Below are 11231 nucleotides of genomic sequence, written 5' to 3' on the forward strand. Positions count from 1 at the left end.
CCTACATTGTCCAATACTTCATTTGTAAATGGTGTAGGGAAGGGATCATGCAGGCATGCATCATTCAATTTCCTTAAGTAAACACAAATTTTTATTTCCCCTTTTGCTTTCTTTTTATGACCTACCATGGGACTTACCCATTCAGACTCTTCGACAGGTTCAATTATCCTAGCTTCTAATATTTTGTTTAATTCTTCTTTCAACTTCACCTTGTATTCTTGATTTAGTCTATAAGGTATCTACTTGACAGGCATCACATTAGGCTTGAGAGGAATCCTCATAACTCCCAAATCCCCTACTATGCCCTTCACATCTAAAAACTTAGTGGGGAACAACTCTTGATATTCATGCAAGAGATCTATTATCTTGTTGAGTGTGTCTTCATCCTAGTAATATCCTATTGTTGCTAACTTCGGTTCAGCCTCTGACCCTATATTCACCTTATTCATCTTCAATGGATTTGTTGTATTAGGCATCTCTATCTCATGTCCATTTACTTCGCGATAACCTTCTGATTCTTTTATGTCAATATTGCGAGGATCTTCATCCTCTTCTGCAGTGAGATTATAACATTCCATTAAATTACGTATTTTGCAACCCAATCAGGTTGCCATATAACTAGAACTTCGTTCTCAAAAATATTCTCTTAACTATAGTCTGAGTTGGATCTATATGTGGATATTCATCTTCAAATCTGAATTTCATTATAAATCCATCAATCATTTATTCCTAGCTAGCAGTGCCATGTTGAAGCTCTATTTCCAGATACCGATCCTGAGGAATTGTCTCCAGGGTATGGATGAAGCCATGCGGTTATTCTTCTCGTGGAATTTATTTCGAAGCTACCATAAAGAGCTATATGTGGTCTCTATGATCTGTGTAGCCATCATACTTATCTACGAGCTCTATTTCTACTTGACCAAGCCATACCCACATCAATCTTCTACATTGTTGTGAGTCTCCAATATTCTTCTTATGTGTACCCCACCATCTAGCAAGGGTAGCCCTCAGTGCTTGATCTAGAGCTAACAATCTCTGACATTCAAGTACTTGTCTTTCATAATCTCTAAAGAAATTACTTATATTAACCAAAACATCAACAATGTCAAATCACATACCTCAATTGTCATGTAGTGCACTTCTTTAGTGATCCTTGCACATCACCTTGTAGACACTTCAAGCAACCTATTTTTTCATTTCTCTAATTCCTCTTCTGAATATGAAGTGTAGGAACTATCCTTCTCCCATGTCAGTTTTCCATCTATAGTAGGGTTAATCCATTCTTCTTCTTTTGTTGTTATTTGATAAATGTTGTCGATGTCATTCACAATGTACTCTTCTTTGACAGGTTCAGTATACCTCACTCCCTCCGACGGATCTAATGGAACAATAAATATCATATTATTTCTTTCAAATATCATTTCCCTTTTCTTTAAGTTAATCATAGGCATGCTAGCAAATTCCCAATCCAATCCAAGCAATGTGGGGTAGGGATTAGTGTCTTCCACAATCTACATTGCTTCAAAGTAAGTGGTAGTGAACACTCCATCAATGTCTAATGTAATACTTAACAATCTTCCTAGAGGAAAAATATTATGCTGATTCGCCATTTTTAGCTGAACAGTTTACCATTGTAGCTTTGGCTTACACATCAACTCCCAAGTTTTCCTATATCCAAGATCCTATATCTAAGATAACCTGGTCCATGTCATATTCTCCAATTTGTGTAGTAAGCCTCATTTATTTTCTAGTTCTCTTATTGTGTCTATGTAAGTTATTCATTGTGCACATATCACTCTATGGTACCTCTTTAAAAGCATAGTAGTCTATCAATTCTTGCAATCCCTCTTTGGCCATCTAATTTCTCAACAACTTCACGCAAGTCTGCAAAAAGTACATCAAGATATCCAGATACACATCTGATGTTGCAATTGGTACTATCTCGTAGTTATCCTTCAGAGTCAGTTGCGTAGTAGAGGTCAAGGTCCCATCATCCATAAACATTTGCCTTGCCTCCATGAACACTTTTTTTTCCTTTTGAATATCAAAGGAAGGAGCCTTTTTACTAGTTTTCCTTATCCATGTAGCTTCAACTTCCTTTTTCCCTTTCGCTTTATCATGTCCAGTCGCGAATCCACTCCTCATTATAGTATTGATGCACGATTCATTCCCCCTTGTCTCAGTTATCATCATTTGAATATTTGTTGCAGGCTGCTGCTTTCTTTTCTCCGACATCTTCGCAATAAAGATGAGGAATTCTTATATCACATGATATAAAGACTTACAATAGCTGCAGGTTATTGTAGGGTTCTAATAGCCTCTTGCTAAGTGTCATTTCTATCCACAATTATAATAGATAATCTTCCTACATCCTCCACTAGCTCCTTGTCCTCGTCCTCATCCTTGAAAGCCTCTATGACCAACATGCTAGCATGTTTCTTTGCATGTATGTCCTTCATCTTGCAGTCTATAAGTATGAGTAGTGCGTTCCATCATCAAGTCATAGCTTTGGCAACTTTTCTCATCATGGCCTATTGATCTACAAAGTTGAAAAATAGCTTCTTTAGGGTCTGCACATACTTCTGTAATAGGTAGCAATATTTAGAGCGATGTTGGCCTCTCGTTATAGAAATATAACACCACATCCCTAGGTTTACTAGATTAGGTTCTCCACTTGCCAAATAATCTTTGAACAAAGGGAATTGATCCTTATAATGACCCTCTACTTTGCATTTTATACAGCATACTTTTGATCATGTTTCTTTACCTTTCTTGAGATCTTGCAATTCCAAGGTTAAATTGGCTAGATGATTCTAAATCTACTGTACTCTTGCATGAGTATCTCCAATTGTCGAAGCTTTCAGCTTCATCGCAATCTCCAATGCCTCAACTTGAGTCATGATGTTGTTTTCTGTCAAAGGTAACCTAATATGTGGTAGTAGAGCCACTATGAACCATTCCTTATGTTTTTCTGGGGGTATATTATAGCTTACTTGACCCATCAACACCTTGAATCATTGATCCAATTCCCACACAGATTCAATTGTTTTCTGTTTTATTTCTTTTAGCTTCATGATGTACTATGATTCTGATTTCAGATTTTGAATTCTGATACCAGTTCTTTCTTAATTTCATCCAATGAAGAAACCATAATAGTCACAGAGTATTTCATATACCATGTTAGCGCTTTTTCTCGCAACGACATCATGAGTTGCGCCTTATTTACATCGTCACTAGTGATCTGTCTTGTTGTCCATATTACACTAGCTACAAACCATAGCTGATCAGGATCCTCCAATCCCAGTCCTTAAAAAATAGATAGCTTAATGTCATCGACCATTTTCCTTCTCAGTGGGCTAGGTGGAGGGGGAGGGGGTTGGGGAATTATGGGGAGGGGTATGAGTGTAAGGGGGGTGGATGGATGGGGAATCCCAAAGGTGCCCTGATTTTTCTCAACTCCCAACTTCGACACACCTTGTGGATGGGAGGGGGAATTTCGCAGGGTTGTAGGGTTACTTCTTTCTTCTTCACTCTTAGATCCTCCTAATAAGGGGCTATAGTCAGTCACAACAAAATTCTTCGGATTTGTTCTATATTGTTTGCCACTTCACGTAGAACATGACTTAGCCTTATTTCCTATTGGTCCAAACATTAATCTTACTACATTCACAGAATTCCCTTTTCACACAATAACATCTTAATCTAGAGATTAAGAGAGTTTAAGAGCTTATCTCGCGGTCCTTGAAAAATCTTTGTTCAACTTCGCTATAGGATATAATCACATCTTTCGCGAACTTAGTGATAAATCCTCCCAAAAAGCTATCGATCCAAAAATCAACAACTCTTGAGATACTATTATTGACATTCTTGAGTCGCTGTAGCAATTCAACATTCCACTCCTTAGGTTTGTCTCCCTTGAAATGAGTCTTATACTCAGTCAACTTAGATACCCACTCATACAATTCAATGTGGAATGCACCAAGGAAGATTTTGTATTGCTCTTCAAAGATATACTTCTGCAACCAGTCTTCAGCTAATAATCGAGGGTTCTTATTCTCTTTTTTTTTTTTTTTTCTGAAAATTCTCTTTCTTTCTATTCAACCCACTCCTGGATATCTTTCTTCAATAGGCGCTAAAAAATATCCCTTAGGGAGGTCCTAGTCCCAACGACAGAACCATTTGTTGTTTAAGTGGGCTTGACCCAGGTTCAGAGTGTACCATGCACCAAAAAAATCCTCAACCACTAGCCCTTTTGGCAACAACATGCAAGTAGATCGCTATCTCACCCGAAGTGGTTATGCGAGGTTACAGAACCATGTATCTGCAACTAGAAGGATATATGCACTGTCGCGCTCGTATGTTCAACTTCACATACATGAATAACTTCGTGTTGATGATTAACTTCACAAATTGGTACTTAATGCATAAACATAAGAGAGAATAGTATAACATGTATTCTTCTATGTAATTTAATAAAAATCATGCATGACGATATTTACAACAACAAATAATGAACACAGACATATGCACAATACTTCGCAAATACTTCTTTATTAATAAGGATATTTAATAAACACACTTCTTTTACATGTGAACCCAGCATCAGGTGGTCTACGCACTCATCTCCAGACTCTTCCAAGGCCTCCGCACACTCAGCTATGGAGCCTTCCCAAAAATACAACCCCACGATAGAAAATACGATTAATTTATGAATTCTATCTATCCTTATCTATCTTCGACAAAGTATTACATCTTCTTTATATAACTTTCCTTACTCGAAGACCATGGTCCACATACCATGGATCTGACAAAACAATGGACTAATACCCAATACTCTTTACAAAATACAAGACTTTCACCCACCCCAAAGCCCCTCAACACTGCACGATGAATAGAACATTGCCTCCGCTTCTCAAAATGCAGAGTCTTCGACCAAAACTTGGACCAATTTGGGTTGCACATAACAATATGTCGTGTTTAAAATTAATGAAAAATTTTGGTGATTCTCACTCACATGTTACTATAGTATGTATTTTCTTTTTGTTATTCCCTATAACTTTAGTCTTCTTCTCATATTACATCTAATGGTAGTAGCTAGATGCATTTTTGTTAAATAATAGACTCATCTATGTATCATTTTGATTCAAGATGCCTAATACTAATAAATATTTACTTCCTTAATATGCACTCCATATAATCTAACTTGTCATTTAATTGTTTTTTTCATTTGTTTCAAGTTGAAATCTAATGCACTAGATTCTTAACTAAGCCCTGTGTATTTAGTTTCATTCCTTTATATTTATTCTGTCCAATTCACTACAACGCCTCATAAACTACATGTTCACATGATGTTGGCCGCTGGAGTTGGGCCTTAACCCTTCTATGAAAATTGTCTTGTTTCTAGTCTTATGTTTCTCTTCTTAAAGAAATTTCTGAGCCAATTTTGTCTTAAATGTGTCCATTATTAAGTGTCAAAGAACAATCTGAGTAAATCTTGTAAGCACTCATTAAGATGTCCTAGGCACTAGTCTCTCCTTAACCTAGGGGTTGTCTCTAAGAGCATATTGCTTAAGATAAGATATATGCTAGAGAGGAAGGAATGTAGAGCAGAGACAAAGTCTCACTACTAAAAGAAGGTTAAAAAATTGATGTGTTGCTTCTTTACAGATGTGATTGAGTTCATATCTGAATTGTTGAAGTAAATCTAAATAGCCAATAAGGAACTGGTGTCTAGAGCATACCTGAGAGGGACCATAAAACATCTTGTGAGATATCACATTGGATTTGAGATCAAGAAGTTAGTGTAACGAAGAATTAAAGAAGGTGCTCGTTGATCTAGTTTGAAAATGTGATGAAATAGAGATTTGATAGCCAAATTTGAAGGGATCAGTAGATCCAAGGGAGATACGTGCCTCCAACAAGTTGATGCCTGCAGATTTAGGGCAGTCGGTGTCTCGTGCAGGTTAGTGCCTTCAAATTCGTGAGGATTGGTGCCTCCAATAGGTTTTTTCCTACAAGGAAAAGGGGGTTTGTGTCACCTATAGGTTGATTCCTACAAATACTAATGTAATTGAAGTTGGTGCATTCAAATACATCTATTCAAAGAAGTTTTGTGGATTTATTCCTTATGGGTTTCCATGTATATCATGTATTCATTATTTGTGCAATATTAACTCATCAATGATTGTGCTTAATAATTCTTTAAATTACTAAAAAATGTGTTATACGAATTCACGCCCTTTCCTCTCCTTCTAGCGCCTCTAAGTATAATCTTAATTCCAACAAGTAATTGCTTGATTATAAACATTCTCTTAATGTGAAGAAGGCACTATATAATAACCTATTGTATACCTCAAACCATGATAAATAAGTCTTAATTTATAAGAAATTATTTACTAAATTAACATTAACATTATATTACATTACGCCCACGGGGCTTTGGATTGACGGTGAATGGGTGCGCTGTTAAGGCACTCCTTGCGACAGGTCACTGGTTCAATTCCCCGTGGGTACTTAGTTTAGTCTTAACCTAGAAAAAAAAAAAAAACATTATATTACATTATATTATTTTTAAAAATTGTTAGGAAACAATAAATATTCATAAATATTCATGTATTTTAAAGACAAAATCATTTATATATAAAAATATCTTTATATTCTATATTGGAAATATAGATTTTGGTTTTAAGGCACTATTCAAACTTAATAACAAGATTTTAAGCCATTACAAAAAAAATCATTAAAGTAATTGCAAAAATTAAACTATATAAAAAAATAAATAATAATTACTAGATTAATAATCTTAAATAAATCCACTTAATGCTTAAAAAAATAATTTATTCATAAAATCTTATTAAAAAAACAAAAAAAAACAAAACAAAACCAAAAAAGCTAACTACAAAGATACTCTTTGTTCCCATTTTGGAAACTATCGCATCTAAATGAGAATCATGAAAGACGCCTCGAGACGCTCTTTGTTCCCATTTTGGAAACTATCGCATCTAATTGAGAATCATGAAAGACGCCTCAAGACGTATGAATCATTTGTGAATGCTGATAGTGTAATAACATTAATTTCTTTTTTCAATGATTATTTTATGAAAAACTATTCCTTGATCATGAATGCTAATATATCTTTTTATAATAAGGTTTTTTTGTAGATTTGAAATAGCAAAATTGGATTTTTGAGTAACTTTCTATACAAAATGTTTACAGCATTCGTAATATTGATTGGTACATGCAATTTGATGCAGCAATTCCCTTTCAAATTAGTGTCAGGCAATGGTGATTTGATTGGAATGCTTCTGAATATTGATCATTTGATAAGTGTATAAATTAATTTATCTGTACGAACTGTTATGAGATATTTTTATTTTGATTTTGAAAAAAAAATAGTATAATATATTAAAGTTTATACATTGTTTTACACCCAATGCAATTTCTTTTTACAAAGAAATTTGGATAAGATTATATTCTTAATGTGAATTTATAATATTGTTAATTCATATTACTATTATGTCCTATTTCTCAAAAAAATTTCAATAAAATTACCATTCATTTGAATTTTAAAAGTTTATTTATTGTTTTAATTCTTTCCATGCCATGGATACATAGAGACAATTTATAAGCATGTGTGAAATTGCTATCCATATTTTGATTTGCATAATTCACACCAATAAAATTAAATTTTATTTCTTTGGAGTTAGTTGTTCATAATTCAGGCCTATAAAGTTAAATTTTATTTCTTTTGAGTAAGTAGTTTTAAGTGGGAACATTATTCTAATTCCATCCACACGAATATATGAGTTTTTAATAGAGATTTCTGCTTACAAATGGCTCCACTAAGGCTGACTCTTCAATTAAAATAAGAATTTAATTTGATATTTCATTATATTTAAGGGTATAAAAATAAAAAATAAAAATATTATTATTTTATTTTTTTATATTTAATTATATTTTGTTAAATAGTTTAATTTAATATTTTATTTTAATTAAAGTTGTTTTATTAATATTTATTTTTTATATAGTTAGAAAAAATTAATATATAAAAATGAATTATATTAAAGCGTAATAAACTGATTACTAATGAAATGTAAAATAATAAAGATAGAAAAATAAGATTTGATTCAATAACAATATAAAGTAATCATATTTATAACCAAAACAAATGTATTGAGATGAGTGATTAAATTTGAAAGGAAAAGCTATATTTTAATTTGAATAATTAGTTTTATTTTGGTCATTCAAAATTTACATATTAAAGTGAATTATTATTTTCATATGAAGATGAAAAATAATTTAAATTTTCACAAATAATTCACAAATCTCATTAGGTCAATTCTTATCTAAAAGTTGGAAAGCTAAAATTCTACATGCAATTTAACTAAGTGCACATAAAGGAAACTAGTTTATCATTATGATAATCTACATAGGAACCATATGGGGGTTCAACCATTTATTTTCTCATCTCAAGAACATCATTCCTTAGATACAATGAAATTGTTCTTCTTTTTTTTATAATGTAACCAATAATGCCATTCAAACTCTCATTGTGCCAATTCTTATTTACAAGCTAGAAAGTTAAAATTCCACATGCAATTTAACAAGTGAACATAAATGAAACTTCATACCATTAAACAATTGCAAGTATTTATTGAAACACAATCAAAATATAACATTATTTTATGGATGTCACTGTAGATTCCAATAAAAAGAAAACAACAATAATTATTTAAAATATGCAATAACATAATTTTCCATAAAAATAATATAACTTACAAGAAATTTCTGTGATCAACATTATAGTTCTAATGATTGGTTCACGTGTGCATTATGAGGCATAACACCATATACAAACAAACATAACATAGAAATAAAATTAATTGTCAACAAAAATAAATATTTAAATTAAATAGTACTTATTCAATATTTAAATTAAATAGTACCTATTCAATGATGAATTTATGATAATAGGGAATCCAACCTACATTGAATCAATTTTGATACCATGGTGCTCATTTTTATGTCTTCATATTAAGTAGGCATAAAAATGACATATAGATAATATTCATAAATTTGAGCAAGTGGAAAATAATAAGTGCAAGCAAGAAAAGTTGGAAATAAATACAAACAAATGGAGTAGGTAGTAAGAAGTTTACATGTAGAGCCATGAAAGATTGGTAAGTGCCATTTGTAAAAAAAATTGTAAGGTTGATTAAAATTGAAATTTTTTCTCCTTTATAAATAGCAAAAAATTCACCGCAACCAAAATTTATTTTCAATTCTTACCTCTAAAATTTAATTTCAATAAATACATGAATATATAAATTCCATAACAATACTAAGATACTATAATATAAAATTATCATCTTTTATAAAAAAAAATGTCTAATAATTATTTTATTATAAAAATAATGCCCAATAAAGCATATTAGGAAAAATTCCATCATTTCTTTTAAAGTAATTTTATATCCAAAACCTAGTGAATGAAAACTTCAATTTCCACTCTGATTTGGATACCAAAAACTCTGCGGATTTAAGTAATTACGCAAGTTTCTTTCCTTCGAGAAGAACGGTGTAGCATGTTAGAAACCTTGAGATAAAACTATTAGGATATTTACCAATGTCAGGCAAACATTCTCATGATCATGCTATTAAAAAAATAGATTCATATTATATGCACCATAATAATAAAGTAATCACTGTGAAAGTAACCACAACCTTCCGCCAACCCATCGTCACAGTTTTCTCTCTTCCTCTTGTGCGCCTTGTTGCCTTCGGGCGATCCATTTTCTGAATTGGAAGCTAAGGCAAGGGGGAAGTTAACGAGAGCCCTGGATCCACGGATTCTGAAGGCAGCGCGATCATATGCGACAGCAGCCTCTTCGGCGGTGTCGAAAGTGCCCAGCCATACCCTGGCCCCTTTCCTGGTGGGGTCCCTGATCTCAGCTGCGAATTTTCCCCATGGCCGCTGCCTGACTCCTCTGTAATGCCTGACCCTGCTCTTGTTCATCTCTCTATTCTCCTCCTCATGTGTCTGTGGCTTTACCTTAACCGTCTCTACTCTTGTAACTGAGGATATAGAAGAAGCTGGAGAGTAGTTTTGACAGGTAAATTTACTCTTAGCGTCCTCTGATATTGATATGCTGCTGCTATTCTGCCATGATCCGCCGGTGTTGAAGCATGAGGAGGAAGATAATGAGGATGAGTTTCCTCCAATATCTTTGATATCAATATCGTCCTCCACTTCCAGCAAATGGTGGCGAATCAACTCCAACATATTTATGTTGAGACTCGCCTCTGCAACATCCATCGTAATTGTCTCTTGCCAATCGCAACGAGATGCAGATTCAGATAGATTGATTTTTTTATTTCGTCCCAGGCGGAGTGGTTGTGGTGGAATAAGAAGTGGGTGAGTTAAGAATATAAATCCTTCATTTCTATATTTGTCTGTGGAAAGTACATTGCATCCTGCAAATGCGTAGTTGCTTGATACTTTCCCCAATAAATTCTTCTCGACCTATTCAACTTGACCGGTCATTATCATCATCGTCCACGACTGTCTTTCCATAATCTTCCTTGTCTTGGTGTACGTCGTGGTGCCATATGAATGGGATGTGCCCCACCCACGTATACACGAATATTTTCTTATAATTTTCACAATAGAGACGATTCTCTGAAAAGACAATATAGGGTTACATTCAATCTGAGAAAGGCACGTGGGGATATTTCAATTAACGAGCGTTGTCTCTTTAATTTTATGTCATGAACAGCGTTAAAAGTATCCTTCAATCATTCAAGGGACAATTTCGCTGCTGCTTCTCTATCCTTCCAGACGTTGCGGGAAATAGAAATAGAAAGCCTTTTACACGGCTCCATACAACATTTTCCGATTAAGTCAATTTGGAATCGGAAGTCAATTTGGAATGGAATAACGAAGAATAGAACATGTTTTTTTCAGAAGAAAAAGCAGTATTGATTATATTATTTTCAATATAAACAATTTTGTATACAAAAATGCGGGATGTCCCGGGAGTAGGCAAACAAAGAATAGAATATGTTATCATAACTACTTTTGCGTCACCCTCCACTTCCTCACATTATGATTCCCATTCAAAGTTTCAAATGAGTACAGCCTTCTATATTCTGCTCCCTCCTCGAATGACAACACTACGCTAAGTTTCGTGACTTGCCGTCTAAATTTCTCTTAACCAGCTCGAATTTGGGATAAT

General features: G+C 33.6%; 1 protein-coding gene across 1 annotated transcript; it reads right to left on the reverse strand.

Moving 5' to 3' along the window:
• Positions 1 to 386: 386 nt before the first annotated feature.
• LOC149257757 (uncharacterized) lies at positions 387 to 10369 on the reverse strand. Its single transcript, XM_089387348.1, has 2 exons — positions 9721 to 10369; positions 387 to 553 (listed from the first exon to the last, which is right to left on the reverse strand). Exons 1-2 carry the CDS (start codon positions 10310 to 10312, stop codon positions 387 to 389), a joined length of 759 nt encoding a protein of 252 aa, XP_089243474.1. The 5' UTR covers positions 10313 to 10369.
• Between the last annotated feature and the right edge of the window lie 862 nt (positions 10370 to 11231).

The sequence above is a fragment of the Pinus tabuliformis genome, chromosome 6, assembly GCF_031772625.1.
Source record: "Pinus tabuliformis cultivar Carrire ecotype Pingquan chromosome 6, CPIR1, whole genome shotgun sequence".
In the NCBI taxonomy this organism is placed as follows: domain Eukaryota; kingdom Viridiplantae; phylum Streptophyta; class Pinopsida; order Pinales; family Pinaceae; genus Pinus; species Pinus tabuliformis.

What these genes read in the sequence shown, in the direction of transcription:
- LOC149257757 (XM_089387348.1), bottom strand. Translation starts at nt 10,312, where the DNA reads ATGGATGTTGCAGAGGCGAGTCTCAACATAAATATGTTGGAGTTGATT. An exon ending in TGACGATGGGTTGGCGGAAG is followed by an intron (nt 554 to 9,720) that starts GTTGTGGTTACT and finishes ATCTCACTGCAG; the next exon opens with AAGAGGATGAAGATCCTCGC.